General features: G+C 37.8%; 1 protein-coding gene across 1 annotated transcript; it reads left to right on the top strand.

The window, feature by feature from the left end:
- Window positions 1-6: 6 nt before the first annotated feature.
- On the top strand, window positions 7-18,225 carry nsl1 (NSL1 component of MIS12 kinetochore complex). The gene is made up of 6 exons (XM_088909496.1): window positions 7-183; window positions 3,222-3,300; window positions 5,052-5,182; window positions 5,998-6,052; window positions 14,271-14,338; window positions 16,370-18,225. The coding sequence occupies exons 1-6, from the start codon at window positions 25-27 to the stop codon at window positions 16,691-16,693; spliced, it is 816 nt and encodes a 271-aa protein (XP_088765622.1). The 5' UTR covers window positions 7-24; the 3' UTR covers window positions 16,694-18,225.
- The last annotated feature ends 288 nt before the right edge of the window (window positions 18,226-18,513 follow it).

Genomic DNA, 18,513 nt, shown 5'->3' with positions numbered 1-18,513 from the left:
GTGTATTTTAAGGATAGAGAGAAAATGACTGACGCTGAGGAAGATTTTAGAGTGCAGTGCTCCTCGAAAAGGTTGGTTTGCGAGGCAGTGCAGCAGTACGGGCTACTGCTGGGGAAGGTCTTGGACAGACAATCCCAGATCTCGGAAGAGCTGAGGAGTCGGGCGTTGCAGGATTTACAGTGGGTGAGTGAACGATGAAAATATTTGGTGTCAAACGTGAAAAGGCGAATAACGACAGGAAGGAAATGGACTTTTCGATGGGGGAAGATTTGGAAATATCCTTCAATAGAAATCGACATGTCACCGTTTTGTTTTGATTTGCTGCTGCCTTTATTTGTGTTAATAATGCGAACCGCGAACTAAACCAAGCTTTGATCTCAAACGGGGATTCCACAGTTAACAGACAAAGACTGATTTTTTTTATTATCCATCAATCAGTTTTATAACCACTTCATCCAATTCAGGGTTGCAGGGGACACTGAACTAACTCGACAAGCTGCAAGCAGAATACACACTGGACAGGACGCTATTCCATCACAAGGCACACAAAGACACATACATGCATACCAAGGGGCCAGTTTTTCTCGGCAAGCAACAGGTGCAAAACAGGGTAACATCCTGGATGAGATGCCAGTCCATCGCACAGCACACAGACATGCATACACCCACACCAAGGCCAGTTTCCCAGAAGCCAATTAACTTGCCAGTAGGAAACCGATGCACCCAGAGGAAACCCTTGTGAACATTGGGAGAACATACAAATGCCACGCAAATAACACCCAATAATGAACTCAGGGTACCAAAGCTGCGAGGCAGCAATGATAACTACTGCACCACAATGCAACTTTTTTTAAAAAAATATTTTTTCTTAAATATTTAATATATAGTGATTTAATCAAACAATATGTAATCTAATAGAGCACACTTTGCAGGCTAGAAAATGTTTAATTGCAACAAACATAATATAAATGCACTTAATTATAGACATATTCTTCAAGAATGTAGTAGTTCAGGTGGGTAATTCAGGTGTAGTAGTTTGCCTGAATGATGCAACGCGTAGACTGCAAAGGAACAAGTAATAGGTTTATTCCATGCTGAAAAGAGGAGAAAGAAAACACAACGTTTCGGCCGTGGAGCCTTCTTCAGGTGTTCTTTTTCAAGAATGGATGACATATTAAAGGTGACTAACTCATGTCTTATAATACAAATGTAAATGACATACACCAGAAATATAAACACCTGTGTATGTTTTATTTCTGATAGATTTTTTCAATATTATGGTTAATTTAGTTTAAATTCTAAAATGTATAAGCATTTTACTTTCTAGAAACACTGCAATTTCAATCTTAGCTGGTCATGGACCTTTTAAATGCCCTGAAAAAGACATCTGTGCAAAAAATGTTCAATATATCTCTGCTCTGTTTTTCATTTTCTAATAAAGTCAGGAAGTAAGTAATCAGAAAGCAAGGGTGTTAAAGAATTACAGTCTGTTTTGTTGTAATACAGTTCTGTGTTCTACAGATCATCTGGACCCACCACATGTTACACTTCTGAATATTCAGAAAACCCAGATTTCTTACTACTTCAGGTGTGAAGAAGGCTCCACAGCTGAAACATTGTGTTTCTTTTCTTCTCTTTTCAGCATGGAATAAACCTTTACTTGTTCCTTTGCAGCCTATGCATGCTGACACAGCCGCCTACTTAAACTACTTCTTACTATGAATTTCCTTTAAAAAAAGTAAATAACTTCATTTTCTAGGTAGAACATACTAAACATCAGAGAAATATGAACTGTGATCTTCTATGGCTGCTCCAAGGCTGAAGTTTGTCAAGATTATGAAACAAAATATGATTTTTTATTTTTTAGATTCCTGAAAATAAGGTAAATGAGTGGTGCGTGGCCTTAAAGGGCAAATATGTCCTATTTCACCTGTGCTTGCAATACATTGTACTCTTTATCTTTAACTGGAGTCTTTTTAAGATCATTTTATAAGCATTTCTTTTTCTTTTATATTTTCTTAATTGATTTGTTGAACCATTTCAGTTTCTGGGGATAAAACCCAGAACCCTACCTTGTTCATCCATTGTATTGCTTAAATTGCACCTTGCATTGTAAAACTAGCATCCGCGCTCTCATCTAGTAGCCTGATCTTGTCAGATCTAACTAGCTGGCCTGGTCAGTTTTGGGAGACTTCTAGGGTCTCTCCTGAGAGAAGGTTGTTGACCAGCAGGTGGCACCCTTCCCTCTGGATCAGAATTTCCACACCAATGTCCCAATTTATTCACTATTGATGAGATGTTAAACCAATGTCCAGAGCAACTGGTCTTTAAGTGTCTGAGCTATGTTCCACTCTACATGTGTATAATTTGGCCTTCCAAAAGTTCTCCTTTAATTGGTTAATTAATCACTTCTCTTCTGTGTAGTACTACTGTATGTTGCCCATATAATGCAGTTCTTCACTGGAGGGTGAAGTTGTTCCCCTCCTGTACGAAAAGCACTGTATAAATGAAAGCAATTTATGTTCATATTAATAATAATAATTGCTTACACTTCTATCGTGCTTTTCCGGACACTCTACTCAAAGCACTTTACAGGTAATGGGGACTCCCCTCCACCACCACCAATGTGGAGCATCCACCTGAATGATGCAACAGCAGCCATAGTGCGCCAGAATGCTCACCACACATCAGCTATCAGAGGAGTTATTAGGATTATTAGGAGGCCACAATTGGTAAAGGCCAATGGGAATTTTGGCCAGGATGCCGGGGTAACACCCCTACTCTTTTTGAGAAACACCCTGGGATTTTTAATGACCACAGAGAGTCAGGTCCTTGGTTTTACGTCTCATCTGAAGGACAGCACCTTTTTACAGTATAGTGTCGCCGTCACTATTCTTGGGCATTAGGACCCACACAGACCACAGGGTGAGCGCCCCCTGCTGGCCCCACACCTCTTCCAGCAGCAACCTTAGTTTTTCCCAGGAGTCTCCCATCTAGGTACTGACCAGGCTCACATCTACTGAGCTTCAGTGGGTTGCCAGTTTTGAATTACAGGGTGATATGGCTGCTGGCTAATTAGGCTATGTGTATTTGTTGCAGTATGTAACCATAGGTGAGTATAACACTGTTGTATACAATGGTTCCCATTGCTTTTATTTAGTGTAAGTTGCCTTGGATAAAGGTGTTAGCTGAACAATAACGCAAATAATTGCCATTGACAGAACTTCGAGACTGCCGTTCAGAAGAACGTGGTGATCAATGGCGACTCTTGGGACGACGCGCCCGATGACCCAGTTAACGGTGAGATCTTTCAAGATAAAAATACGACAAGTTACCTATATTTTTTCTTTGCCACGCATGATCTAACAGAACATCAGTACAGTAATATTTTTTTTTTAGTTGTATATTAGCTACAGTTTCCTGACTTGCAGTCCAAGTCTGACTGAACTGAAGTCACCCAGCTCCCCAAGGTCCTCATTCTAATCCAAAAGCGGGGGGAGATTTGGACCAAGCAGGACTTTGAGCAGTAAGAGTGCCTGTCCCTTGGTTTAATGCCACACCACACCAGTTTCTCGAGCCAGTGTTTTGCACTGTGGGAAAAGATCTGAAATGGGATGGAGGAGTGGCTGAAACTCAGACCAAGCGATGGAGGGAGAGGCTGCTTAGGAAAATGGAACCAGCTGATGAAGGGAAGCCCTTCCTGAAAGGAAAGAAGCGACCTGTTCCTGACCTGGCATCGATGCAGGGAGAAATGAGGGAATCCTGCATTGGCACCTTCGAGGGAATTCTAGAGCTGTGAGGAACAGGGCCAGATTTTGGTATTCGTAGGCCTTAGGCACTTTCACTCTGAAATGTGCAAAAAGAGGGGTAAACGCCAATTGAATTATGTCGATCAACATGATGCACTTTAAACTATTCTAATGCTAAACCACGTGATTGGTGGGGCAAGTCGAGCGACCATCGCTTTGATACTTCTAGTTTCTAGAACAGCCGCTAGATAGCGTGTGATTATTGATTTGGAGCACCTAGAGTCGATCGCAAGCATGTTGTTTCAGCTCATTTTTCATTAGTCACTAGTGTATCCCTCCTTTGTAGACCCTAAAAATTTCGTATGCCCTAGGCACTGTGCCTACAGTGTGCCTACAGTGGGAAATCTGGCACTGGTGAGGAATGGAATGGAGTTGCCCTGGAGAGCACAGCTGGCATGCACATGCCACATCTCCCTCTAACTCCCGCATAGATCGGGAGATGAGTTAGGGAGTAAAATAATTCTCCAGCCCCAGAAGGAGATTGAGATGTCCAGGCTGTAACACTCAGCAGCTGGCCAAGGAAACCGCCCCTGTGAAGCTGAAATTTATGAAGCAAAACGAAAGGTGGTAGTAAGGGGGGCTCTTCTGAGAACAGGGTCTGAGAAAAAGCAAGCCCTGTCTCAGGACAAAACTGAGATGCTCTCTGCGTTTGGAGATCAATAATCCAAGAGCAGGTTAGAGAGAGTGCACATGTCCACCGGTCATCTAAACCACCATGGAAAATTCAGGCTATTGGGGGAACCTCAAGTTGCAGCAGAGCCAAATATTGGGTGGTGCTGATAAGACCTTGAGGGTGTGAAATGGATTATTTTATTTTAAATCTGAATTATCTTATTGAAAAGAGGTCTGTGTGGGATTATCCACAGTGTACATTTTTTGCACTACAGTTTGTTCCTTATGGTATTACTTACAGATAAATTATTCCTTGGACATGTTAGAGAATCAGTCACATTTTAAGAGTACAATTTAGATATTTCCTTCATCATTTTTGCAATTTAGTAAAATTGTTTAGAACATTATCCTCAATGAGTTATATGCAATCCGCTAAAATGAAAAAAATGCGGAGGTTAAACCTTGGTAGAGAGTAGGATGCACTTATTGTCAGACTGGCTTCTGTTGTTGGAAATAGTCACCACATGTAAAAATAGAGGGACAGAAATGATGCTAAAAACAGATCTTTTCACATGTGCGTCATTACATTTTTCTTTGTCTATCCATGGCTTTTGGTTATCATATTTTCAGACAATGATTCTAAGAATCTGGATGACTGGCTGGATAGAAAAATCTTGGAAACAGCCCTGAAACGCAAACAGTGTCCCAGAAAGATCCTGCCTTACGTTGTCAGGTCGTTGAAATCCGAACGAGAAATCATGGTAAAATCTTTCTTTTCTCTTGCTGGGGTTTTCCAGGTTTTATTTTGCATGTCATTGATATTTTTATGTTTAGAGCAGAAATAGTGTTAAAAATAATTGCCATAAATAAGCTTTTAACAGTTTCAAATAAATAATATTTCTCTTGCATACATCATTTTATTCATTGAATTTTCTTTGAATTGCTTTGAATAGTTCCCATATAATTACAGTGCCCTTTTCTAATTTGCCTTCCTTCTCCATTTCTTTACCAGTAGTAATAACTGTGGATAGCCCACTAACAACAAAAGACATGAACTAGAAAATACTAAAACTAAATCTAAACAATGCCACTTAAACCATTCCAGATTTATGTATGGACACTTAGTGGAGGGACTTCTGTGAAGCAGATGTTAGGTGAATTGATATCTGAAAGCTAAAGAGCTGTTTGTAAAAACTGCTGAGAAACATTATTTTACTACATCCAGTAGTAGATCTCTACAGCTTATGCATTCCTAAACAAGTTCAAGTGATGCAAACTAGGCTACAAAAGGTCAGTAACAGTTGTGTCAATAGTGTTCATCAGGGCTGCATGATGTAAAATACAGAACACTGTTTGACCAGTAGGTGTCTCCCGTGAGTTTATTTAAATGGCTTAAATGTTTGAAATGTATGAAAAATGTTTATATACATATATTTATGTGAATATGTTTAGCTTTAAATTTCCTTGTAGAAAATCAGAGTTAAAATGTTCTAGTGTTTAAAGAGCGAAAATAAATGTTTACGATATGATATGGAAATGGATTGCAATTTCATTGTAAACCTTCACTTGTTTCTAGGGATTGTATAGGAAAACGCTGAAACCAGAAGAATTTAAAAAGGATCCTGTGCAAGGTAAATTTCCTGCGATCAGTTGGTTTTGTTTTGACAAAAACTATCCTTCTGCTCTTGTTGACATGTTGCATAAGGAGGATTAGACTCCTAATCATAAAAGACATAAAAGAGGATTAAACTTTTTGCAAGTTTGGCAATACGTGTAATGATAAAGCACATTAGATGGAGGCAAAAACAGTGCTAAAAATATGCATTTACATTTAAACATGATGATAAATCTTAACCAATCTACATACTAGAATAAAAAAGGTGAGGCAGGAAACTAAGTCTTTAGCAGAGACACTCCAAGCCTGTATAGAGGTTGTGTACAATTAGTTCATTCTGGCTGTGGAGCATTCCAGATGAATAGCATCCCAGAGCCAGGAACTGTTTTTCTTTGCAGCTTTGATGCTGTGTTAATTATAGAGTGGTCATCCCTGCAAATATCAACTGTGTGAACCCTTGAATCTATCCATTTTCTGGCCACTTCAGTTCAATGTATTTGTCATTTGTACAAGTGCAATGAGATGCCTATTTGCATGTATGTGACACTCACCACCACCACACGTGCTAATGAGTATCACTAGTTAATTTAAATGACTTTAAAAAAAGTTGAAGGTTTTTTGCTACATTTTATTTATGTTGTGCCATAAAATGTGTGGAAAGCAAAAGGTTAGAAACCTTTCGTACTGGCTATGTTGCTTTGGAAAGGAGGAGGGAACGCTCCTGTTGAAGGCAAGCTGCTGCAAGAGCACTCCTACTTCCACCTGACAATCCGGTGAAGCTTTAGATGTTTTAGAAATTGTTTTATACGAAACACTTCATGCTAGTATCACCAGAGACGTTTATCATTCTGCCTCAACTTAGTAAATGCTTTGATAATACTTTCAACTGAGCTTCTCATTATATCTGTGTTAGTTCTGTTATTAAAATGTGTGGTGATTTTGTTTCTGCCAAAGGAGTTGTTTGTAAAAGGGTATTTTATGTCATTATTAAATTTAGATTAACAGAGACACTCTTGACAAGGAACAGCCTCTTGCTGATGCAATTGCTATACTTTCTCATATTGCATCATAATGGAAATTAACCTCATGGATTGTGTGATAGCATGTTGATGTGGCTTTGCTGCCTCCCAGCCCTTGAGTCATGGGTTGTATTTTGACCTGGGTACCTTGAGTGTGGAGTTTGCCTGTTCTCCGTGTGCCCCATGTCTTTGTGATTTGTCACTGGGTCGCTACTTTCCTACTACAGTCCAAAGACTTTGTTGTCTAGATGAGTTGGCGTCTCTGATTTGATCTGCACGTGCACACATTGTACAACACAAAATACTGCAATTCCATCTAGGGTGTATCCTGCCTTTTGCCCGTTGTCTGCTGGGTTAGGCTCCAGATAGCCATTGAATTGGACTCATTTGAAATTGAAAATTAACAAGCTTGTTTCCAATGCGGAAAACCACACCACTGGGTCATTTGACTGGATACGTACTGCAATGGTCAGGCTTCCCGTCAGGATGTACCCTGCCTAGTGGCCATTGCTTGCCAGCGCCCTCGCAACCCTGTATTGAATAAAACAGCTAGAAAGATGGATGGACTGCATATGTAACCATTGATTGACAAGCCACCATTTGAACCATCCTAACAAGATTACATTTATAGTATTTGGAAATATGGCCACAACTACCATAAGATTTATATAGTAATCTGAAAAGATGTGTTTTAAAAAGCATTGCCACCCTGCTTAGTTTTCATGTACAGTGATTCACTGTCACTGTTTTAAATTCACTACACATCTGGGATAAATTCAAATTAAACCACATTGTTTAAAAACTACTTAAATCATTTGCTTTAAATGACATGCTGAGAGCAATGTGTTATTGTTCTGTGGTTCCACATGTTGCTTTGTGGATACAGCGGTTATGGCTGGAGTTCTGGTTCCTTATTTTGTGAATGCTGATGAAAACCCCAAACAGTCTTTCCATAGATAGAAAATGTATCTCCTGTGGTGCTACTTCAGTTTAGAACTGCAGTATATGCAGTATATGCAATGCTGGGTTTATACATCAAGATTACAGGTAAGACGTTGCCATTTCCTAGTATGAAGCCTCGTTAGTAAAACAAAATCCCCAAAACAGGAAATTCCCTGAATGCAACAGCTGTAGCACATGTCACCATATTTTAGACAAAGTGAGTCTGGTGTGCTGTTAAAAGACAGAAGGGAGGCCTTACTTGGTCTCTTGTTTCATTGTTAAACACAGTGGGTAGTTTTAAAGTACTGCTCCTGGGCTTTAAGACTTTAAAATGCAAAAAGACTTGCGTAACTCACTGACCTTCTTCTTTTCCAAACTTCACCCTGGTCTTTAAGATCGGGTCAATTTAATCTGGTTCAGGTCCCCAGATCCAAACTATGTACCATGAGTGACCATAGTTCTCTGTCTTCAGTCCTCGCTTGTGGAACAGACAGTTCTTGAAACCCTTCTCTGCCAGCAAGCCTGTCAACTTCCAGTACTTTAAACTAATTTCCTGTCCTTTTCCTTTCTATTAAGTTCCTTGTCCTATTTTAGCCTTTTCTGTATAGTGAATCACAATGTGTTTTACGTAAATGGAATTATTATTATCATCATCACCCTGCATTTAATAGTTTAATGTCAGGTTATTATTATATTTTGTCTTATTTCTGAGAATTCCTTCTGTATCACATGGGGAAAACTATGTGGATCTTCATTTTTAAAGAGATTGTTCAGTGAGGAATTTCTTCAGATTCTTGAAGCAGTAACACAATAAAAGAAATGGACTGTTCTTGTTGTATGATTTTTGTCTGATTGAATATAATTCATGGAATTAATGTGACAAAATCTGCCAAATTAAAACCCAGCGTAGAAATATTAGTATGTGATCGGAGAGAGACCCTTCAATTTATTTACATAGTAAGTCCTGCTTCAGAGTTCCTTCCTTTGGCAAATTCCTGGTGGTGCTATAAAAATAATTCAAGTTCAATTGCAAATTGGCCAATAAGCTTGGTTGTAAGGAATTGGTTTTCCTTGGGGTTTCCTGCATTTCGGCAGTCTGTAGGAACCTCCTCATCTGGGCTTTAGTTTCTGTTTTAAAAAAAGGAAATTTCAAAACATTCTTCTTAAACCTCATTAGTGACTTGACACACTGGGTTTCATCAAGTTCTCCTCATCCCTTTTAAAGGGGATGTACAGATTTGGTTGGCAGAGAAACGTGACTTCTTTACCCGGCTGCCAAGGGAAAATTGGGATACTGTAGGTGGCTGTCTTTGGTCCTGATGTCATTTCCCATCTGCATGTAATTGATTCTCATTCTAAGAATCGGTGTAACAAGAAGATTATCTGAAAGCTCCAACTTATACAGCTGCCAAAGGCTCGAATGTCCAAACAATAAAGAATGAGTAAACCTAATGTTAAAGAAAGATTTGTAGATTCAGAAAAAAGGTTACTATGACAATCGTACTTCAGCTTTTTGTTTCTCAGGTAGCTAAATGGAAAAAAAAAACCTTCCCCTTGATAGTTATCTAAAAGGAGCTAGAAAGTTCAATATGGTACTGCAAAACCTGACTCCAGAAAAGTCCAGAACATTCGTTAACATGCTTGGAAAGTTTAAAGGGCTGAGGCTTTTGTCGTTGCCAGTATGGCAGCACTGGAAAAAATAAACTGTATCTGTAGATGTCAGAAAATTGTTAGAAATTCGGAGAAAGGTTTCATGCTTTAACGTATTTGTTGCATTGATATAATATTTTTCATCACAAAGGATCCTAAAGTGCTTTACATATGGAAGGGAACACATTTCATCCAGAGTAGGTGCTGTGATTCATTGGTAGATGAAATGCTTCCTCTCCTATATGGCGGAGGAAGAGTGATAACTTCTTTATACAGTTAAATAAGAGAGAACATTAGGGAGGAAAGGTTGTGCAAGCCTGGGATGGAATTTAGCCAGGACTCTGAAAGGTTTTCTACATAATAGCTAGCAACCAACCTTCAATGTGTCCCATAAGTAACAGTTGTGCTGTTAATGAAGTGTTTTCTTTAGTAATCAATTATACAACAATCAAAGAAAAGATTACGAAGTAATTAAGTGGTTTAACTACTGGACAACAATTGGTACAAAAGCCTGAAGTCACAAGACCCTCCAGGAACTGGATCAGAGACCCCTGCCTTACAGTTTAAAAACTTATTTGATTGTTAATCAGATTTGTTGAGGAAGTATAAAACTGAAATTGAGCTATACAGTTGTATTGTCTCTGGAGAGGTCAACAAGAAAAAGAACAGCAAATGTACTGTTAAATGTTGAGATGGTACTGTTCTTGTACAGGGCTGTGATTCTTCTAGTTACACAGAAAGATTAGTTCCTTTTTTATAAAATCACTTTATTAGCCATATACAATTTCTTGTTTCCATGGCACTCTGAACAATGCTGGCCAGTCCTCAAACATTATCCTCATGTCAAACGCAGTACACAGTAGCACTGCATTGTCAGAATCTACAGTATTTCAGCATGTTTGTAGAGGAATAAAATAAAGATTTTATGAATGATGTACTCACCAGAACTAACTAGTTGATCTTTAGGTTCACAGACTCATTAGAATTTGAATGAACTTTAACAGGTTGGCATTCACATATGGTTGAAAATCTCTGTGGAATAATCCCCAACTCACTGACAATTATATGAATCATTTAAATTGCTAAAATTGCCCCAAATAGCTATTTATTTGAAAAAGGATTTCGATTTCCTTGTCTGGCTATGAATATTTGTGTGTTTTTGGAAAAAATAGATTTAATAATTGTATATGTTTATTTCTTGTAATGTTATCTTTATTCTTTAAGATGTGCTTCTTGCTAAGAAAAGGCCTAGAATGCCTAGAATTAGCATCAATCAGTTGACTTGAAAGGTTAGGTCCCACGTGGTTTTATTTAAACTGTGAGTTTTGCTGTAATTTTGACTACAATATGTTGACTGGACCCCATCGGTTTATATATACAGAAGCTTCCACTGTGGAGTTATTCTCTGTCTAAAATCTTAACTCAGAAAAATCAATATTACACTTTTTTCTAATGACAGTGATCAAGAGAGACTGTATATATTCTATTGCCCCAGCCATAAATGTTAACCTTAGCTCCAGTGTCTGTTATCCTTTCTGTTTAGAATAAATATTATCTCTTGTCTGTCGACTGTTTCAAAACGAGGTGTGTAGGAGTAGGCGGAAGATAGGGATCTCTTTCAGATTCACGGAGAACAAGTCTGTTCCTTAAAGAAGTCTCATTTTGAACTATTACAGAGCTCTGCGCACAGTATTGTAATGACGTGGGCTGGAGCAGCTTTCCTCTTATTAAAACTGCATGAAAGTAAAATTCATTTGAGACATTTTTTAGCAGCAACAAGGAACTTGGAAATGTTCATTTGGGTGTGCCCACTGCTGCAGTGTGGAGTGCATGATATGTAATAGCGGTTCCCCTCTGACTTGATGTACAGCCAACAGGCTGACCGATAATATCTGGTGCAAACCAGGAACCCACAGAAAGCATGCTGAAAAACGTTATTCAACAATTGTAGCCAAGGCTTTCTTCCCTTTAGGCGCTGCTCTAGTTTGGAAGTTCGCATTGTCTGTGGGTTTGCATCCTGTTTCCTATCTAAATGATCCAATTGAGCCAATCATTATTAGCTTAACTCGTCCGATTTAACTTTCCACAGGTCTTCAGCTGTTGGTGATATAAACTGTCCTAACTAGAAATCTTGCCGGATTGTAGCCCTTGAGAACTTGAATTGTGTTTTAGCTGTGAAGGGTTTAGGCTCAAATACTTAATACAGCAAAGTAACAGAACTCTTCAACAGTAAATACAGTAACCAGTGGAAGATCAGTACTTTCTCAAACGGCATGATGACAGTGAGTATGGATTTTGCCAGAACTCTTTGGACAGTGCAGAATGACTCACCTTGTGCTGTATTGCTTACTTTGTCCTTTTTTGGAAGATTCTTGTTTTGTGAATGTTTTTTTTAATGGTACCGAGGGTAAAATGTATTTAATCTAAAACAACAAATCAAACAAACATAACTTGTTTATGGTTCTCATCAAAACAGAAGTGTGTGATTACATACAACTCAATTATATAGATAATTTTTCATTTGCATTGCTATAGCTTGTGATTTTTAGAAAGTGACAGATTTTGTTGTTGTGTTTTCAAGCTTCTATTAGGAATTAAATATATTTTTGGAAGCACTCCACTATTGTACTGAAGATCAGTCTGCTAAGAGAAAAGCAATTAATTGAACACAGCCATGTACTGTATATTAAATCTTGTTACATATTAGAGAATTGTACAAATTTACATATTTAGCTTTTTATACTACTGAAACCTACTTACAGACCCAGTAATGTCACAATGCTGTTGACTGTACCCCAGTATTACTGTGGTTCAGAAGTTTTAGTAATGCCCACTTTCATCCCTGAGGTCTAATTCTTCTTAATGCTGTGATCATGGAATACAGGATGTTCTGTATTTCCCTACCAATAGTATACAGAAATTGCTTTCTGGAATGTTTTAGTCCACAGAGATAAGATAAAAGATAAAAAAAAATAAAAGAAATCTACATTTAATTTCCCTTAATGTTTTATTTAGTATATAGCATTTCAAGGAATTACTACAAAATGAATATACAAGTACAAAGTGATCTGAAGGGAGAAACTTACTTTTTTTTTCGGTCAGAGTGATACATATTTTGAAAAAGCAACACAGAAACAGGTTAATTTCTCTGCATTAGGTGAATCCTGGGAACTTTGCATACTGTAGTTCAGGAATTACAAAGGGGTGAAACTGAAAATGTATACACTTGCAGCAAGATTTTTTATTTCCCTCTTTCATTTCCTACTAGTTTTAGGTGTTGAAACAGCTAGAAGATAGAAGATTCCCACACAGTGTTTCACAATGGCATAATTTGATCACATTATGATCACAATCTTGCAGATCCTACATGTGATCAGTTTATTTATTAGTTTTAATCTGACAACATAAAAATCATGATGCCTAAACAGCGATTGTCCTTTTTTCTGCAATTTCATTTCATGCCATCAATGTGTTGGAGATGAGGTTAAATTTCCTTAGGTTAACTTGCCAGCATTGGAGCCGAGAGATTGGCTGATGGATCCAAGCTGATGGATGTTGGCGAGTAAGGTGTAAACGTGCAGAATGATATACTCATTGTTAATAGTGATGGAAGGCAACCTGATCTTGCATGCTGTTCATCCTGACAAGACATTCCAGCAGGATAGTGTTCATCCTCCTTGTACAGTTGCTGTTTGTGTTACAATCACTTTCTTGCAAAATGATATAACCATAATGCTGTGGATGTCCTATTTACCCTACTGAACATTTAATGGGTTGAACCAGGGCATGTACTGTAGCATCTTGCTCTCAGAGGCCAATGAAGAGCTATTAGCTTGTGGCTCTCTCAGTAGACACCCGGTTGATGAGGAATGTTAATAAGCCTAATTTACCTGTCATGTTTTCATTGTAGTTTTGTTCATTTAAATGTATAGACGCTGCACATTCTCAAAGAGCTTGTCTTTATTAAAGCCAAAAGGGCAATTTAAAGGATGACTTACTTTTAATTCCATAGATATTTTATGCAAATGTTTTCAAATCAATGCACTTATAATAAAAAGTCCATCACTGGAACTAATTAAAACCTAAATTCTGAGAATCTTGTTTCATTCCTGATTTTTCTTATTTATCAGCAAAGTTTGTTGGAGGGGCTGCAGTTCATACAAGCTTTAAAGTGTACCATGCCTCCCTGCCTTGCTTTATAAAGAATTTAATGTTTGTATTAAGACAATGTATAGGTTTTAGAAGGAAACACTGAAAGAATTTCTTTAGCAAGAAAAACTACAAATGTACTTCATACAAAATACTGAGAGCCAGTATCCTGATAACACACTAGATATCAGGAAACTGAATTGAGACCTTCTCCAGATGGTAGTAACTTCAGTTGTTTTAAAAGCCTTTGTCCTGTGTATTAAAGTATTGAATGTATGGTATACCTGATGGAGCAAAGTTTTTTGTAAATAAGAAACAGCTGTGCTAACAACTTCTATGTTTGGGATAAATGTGTCTTTGTGTACATGCTAACTAGCCAGTTGAAAAACTGGCACTTTGGGTGCTGCAGCAGGATCACAAGTCCCATTCGTAACTATCCTGGCTTGAATTTAAACTTATTTTCTTATGTCGCAGACATGACAATGGAAAATGTTTTGGATGCTGCCCCTGTGATCGCCCAACAGGCCAGCAATGTCGATAAGGTAGGAGATCGTGGTCGACATTTTTTTTTCTGAGCCTTAATCTCGCCCTGCTATTTCCATTGTCCCAATCTGGGATTTTTAACAGTTTACTGGTAGCGGAGAGCTGGACAGAGTGGCAGAAGAATGCGTGGGCCATAACGCCTCAGCAGCCACTTACTTCTTTGAGCTGTGACTAAGAGATTATTCTGGGGAGAAACAAAGCACTATCATAATTCAAAAACTGATCCTTGGGTTCAAATTACTCTTATTAGATTTCTGAGTTCTGTACATATGAATATATGACTGGTTTCATTTCTCCAGGAAAGAAAATCTGAGCATTTTTTGTGCGAACAAAATCCATCCATTGTCTGAGAATCTTACATTTTCGTTCACAAGTGGTATTTGCTGTTTTATCCCACTTAAAAATGTTTTTTTAAATGACTAAATGCTAACTTCTCTTTATCTAAAGCATTTTATTTTCAGTGGTTTATCTGATAACTGGAAATACCGGAAATCCTCATTTAAATTCCCAAATGCTTTAATTTTTTGCGTTTTTGGCCTTGATGTAAGGCTGTGTGCCAGTGCTGTCAAGGAACTCCGCACAGTTCTAGCTGTTTTCAAGATGTACCATTAATTTCATGTCCTTTTTTTGGTATGGAACCACAACGGTGAGTGGGGTTTACAATGCCCAATGTGCTCATCCTGGTCATGAATTGTCTTAAAGTTTTGGAGAGTACTGGCAAAGTTACAGGAACCACAGTGGAATATCAACTGCAAATACTCACTTGAGTTTGAAAACTGTGGTAGCACCTTCAAAAAGAAACTTGAAAGTGTACTCACAAATATTTTTTTTATTTTTTTCTCCATACATGAGCCTTGTATTAATAATGACCAGGGCTTTTCCTGCTTTAGAATCACTGTTTACTGATAAATTCTGAAAGCTTTCAATGCTTAAAGTTTCAGTTATTAAAGCAGGAGCAAACATCAATCTCAAATGTTTATCCACATTATGCCTGAAGTACTGAAGTTATGGTTTAACTGAACAAGTTTTGATGTCATTTACTGTAACTCAGCGTTTTAATGTTCCTAAATTAATCATTCATTCTTTCATTCTTTATATGCCAGTATTTGGTATAACATGATAAATAATAAAACTGTCCCCTTTGACAAAGTAATTAACTCAGATTACTCCTGTAAGTTGCCCTGGATCAAAGTGTCAGACAAATAAGTGTACTTAGTTTATACTCCCTTGTAAACAAGGGAATGGATACTTAAATCACAATTTTTAAATCTGCTTTAGTTGTATGGTCATCTTTGCTGACTTTTCTCCTCATCAAAATTAAATGTGAAGTGAAATATAGTATTGCAAGGTTCACACACCCATTTGATAATTAGATAACTTAAATTAGAATATCTCAATTATTATAACCTAATGTTACAAATAAGAATGTAAAGTGATTTTCAGATGAGGGAAACCATTCAGCTAATCTAACTCATTCCAATAGGCGAATAAAACATTGCAATAGAATTCATTTTGTATTTCTTAATAAATAAACAATTGCCAGGGTGAACATGTTTACTATTAATGGGGATTTTACAAAATGGCCACATTTCCGGAGACATGAAGTCTGTGGAGTGCACAAGTACTTGGAGTACTGGATCAGTAGTGTGTTTAACATTAATGTAGTGTTTAACAAGTGACATTCACTGTAACAATAAGGCTGGGCCCTACCAACTTAAAATAATGCATTGTTGACATTGTTTTAACCTGTAACTTACTGTAGCCTGTAACAGTTATTAGTGTTATTAGTCGCAGGGGAAAGTTGTTTCAGTGAGCCTTGGATCTGCTTGGTTTAGGAAGGTAGTGTATAATATGATCATCTCACTGAACCTGACAGCTCAATCCCTGCACCCAGGAGCTGAGAGGACTACTTGTGCTACTTGGTCCCTTCTTAAGGCTGTTGGTGAGGGTGTTTATAAGAAGGGATTGTGTTAGTATGGACCAGTTTCAACAGCACATTTTTCTTCCTCTCTTTTTTTTTAAAAAAAAAGTGCCTTAAAGCTTTGCTTCAGAAAGCAGAAGGCTTTTGCCAGGCCCTGAACCAGCAGTCCAAGCTGGAGTCATCCAACGTGTACAAAGAGGTGTTCTCCAGGAGGGCGGCGCCGGGGGACAGTTCATCTGGGGTTCGGCCTGGAGCACTGGAGGACACCCCTCCTGACAGCAGCACCAAGGCCGTGAACAGACACCCAATGAGGAAGGCTGCCGTGGAGGCTGACCTGGAGGGTGCCTACACTTCCAAATCAAAGAGACAGATAATCTTGGCTGAAAGTATTGAGTCTGAAGACTTGAAGGGAGGGGAAAGTCAAAGTTCTTAGGGATTGGAGTCTCTTGGCGTCTTTTAGTTAAGGGTTCTTAAGAAAATTCATTAAAAATATTAAATGGGAAGTACTGAGACAGAGATTAGCCACACAGGCTGGGGTGTCCTGTGCCTGCTGCTCTCGGGCCCAGCTTGCACTCGATGCTTCAGAGATAAACCTTGTTGTCAAGGGTTGTCATGACCCTCATCAAGAATAAGAGGCTTTCTGATTATAAACGGCTGGATGTTTATTAAATTATACTGTACTTACCAGTGATATTTTTGTAGGCTTTTGAACTCTGTCTCATCCTAGACAACAGAATTAACAGTTCAAAAAGGTTGCCAATATTAATGTTGTGAGAATTAGTCTTGAAGGTTAATCTCCTGGTAGGATAAGCCTGGTGCAATAAATGTGAAAATATATTAATAATTAACTAGTATAATAAAAACATTGGTAACACTTTTCAGCTGGAGGATGCCAGTACATATACTCTGTGACTACATATTAGGACTTGCATCAGAGATGGAAAATCAGTGTACAGTGTTTGTGTATTTCCAGAATACGATTGCATGTTTCACTTTTTAATGTCCTTTACATACAACATACATTTTCCTTCATAAAGTTTTTTCTAACACTGCTTTTCAATTATTTAGATGTATTTCTGTACAAAAGTTTGAAAATTTTGCCTGTAATTTAATTAAACAATCTCTCTTGAATATTACTGAGCCCTCCTGTTCCATGGGTTAGTCTCTTAATTTAAAATATTTCTATTCCAGGATTTTTGTATGCATAGAGCTAATTAATAGAAGATTGCAAGTTTTCTAACAAAACAAATCTGTATTATGGTTCCTAATACATTAAACATATAAATCCTAGAGAACAGTCTATCACAGCAGAGCAAATAATTTGAATTCTGCAGTCAGAATGAATCTAATCCAGAAATGTTAGTGAAGGAGTCCAGTATAATCCTTGGACCCTTGCTAAGGCACTATCTCCCTTTTGTAGCATGTTACATATATAAGAGTGCAGTATGCTAGATCTGGTCTAGCTGGAGCATAGTACAGCTTTGTCATAACCTCCTAGGACATATGTTCTGCACTTAAAAAGCTTCTGTATTATTCACCTCATTCACTGTAGCACCTACACCTTTTTTCTCCCTGGGTGTAATCCAATACCACTAACTCAACAGGTTTGTTCTCTGCTCTCACCGTTGGCTGTCATTAATTTTCCTCTGCCTGTTTCTGCTCCCTCACTCTGGAGTTGTTTTAATAAGCTGGCTTGGGTCTGTGTGCTGTTATTATTTTTTCCTGTGATACTGCACACTGTAACAGTGTAAACTATCTTTACTCTTTAGTAAGTTTAGCACGTTAATCCCTTATGTCTACGTCAAAATCATCATGCTGTGTATGTATTATCAGTAATGAGTGCTTGTGCTTGGCTTTTTTGTTGTCACTGTTTCTTGGAACTAGTAGAGTTTTGTATAAACTGTATTGTAATTACTGTACAGATTTTGTACTGCCACTGAATAAAAAAAGTCTTGCTTTTGAGTGTCAGTTATATTTTTATATTAAATTGTAATTTAATTCTAGTTAAAGACAATACCTGTATTACCAGAATTTAAAGCCAAAGTTTGGCACTTTTAAATACAATCCTTTTAGTTGAACAGTTTTCTGGCTGTTTAGAATTTATTTGGCAGAAGTATCTTTTAAAGGGGATTATTAAAGATTTCATATTGTTTTTGCCAGAAGTGGGCAGTAATCTCAGGTAATTCCCAGCAGTAAAGTGTCATTGAAGGAAACAGTTTGGGTATACTTTTATATTTTAAAAGCTTCACAAAA

This window comes from Atractosteus spatula, chromosome 2 (assembly GCF_055471065.1).
Source record: "Atractosteus spatula isolate fAtrSpa1 chromosome 2, fAtrSpa1.hap1, whole genome shotgun sequence".
In the NCBI taxonomy this organism is placed as follows: Eukaryota; Metazoa; Chordata; class Actinopteri; order Semionotiformes; family Lepisosteidae; genus Atractosteus; species Atractosteus spatula.
Note: the sequence above shows the minus strand (reverse complement) of the source record. Positions and strands in the feature narration are given on the sequence as shown.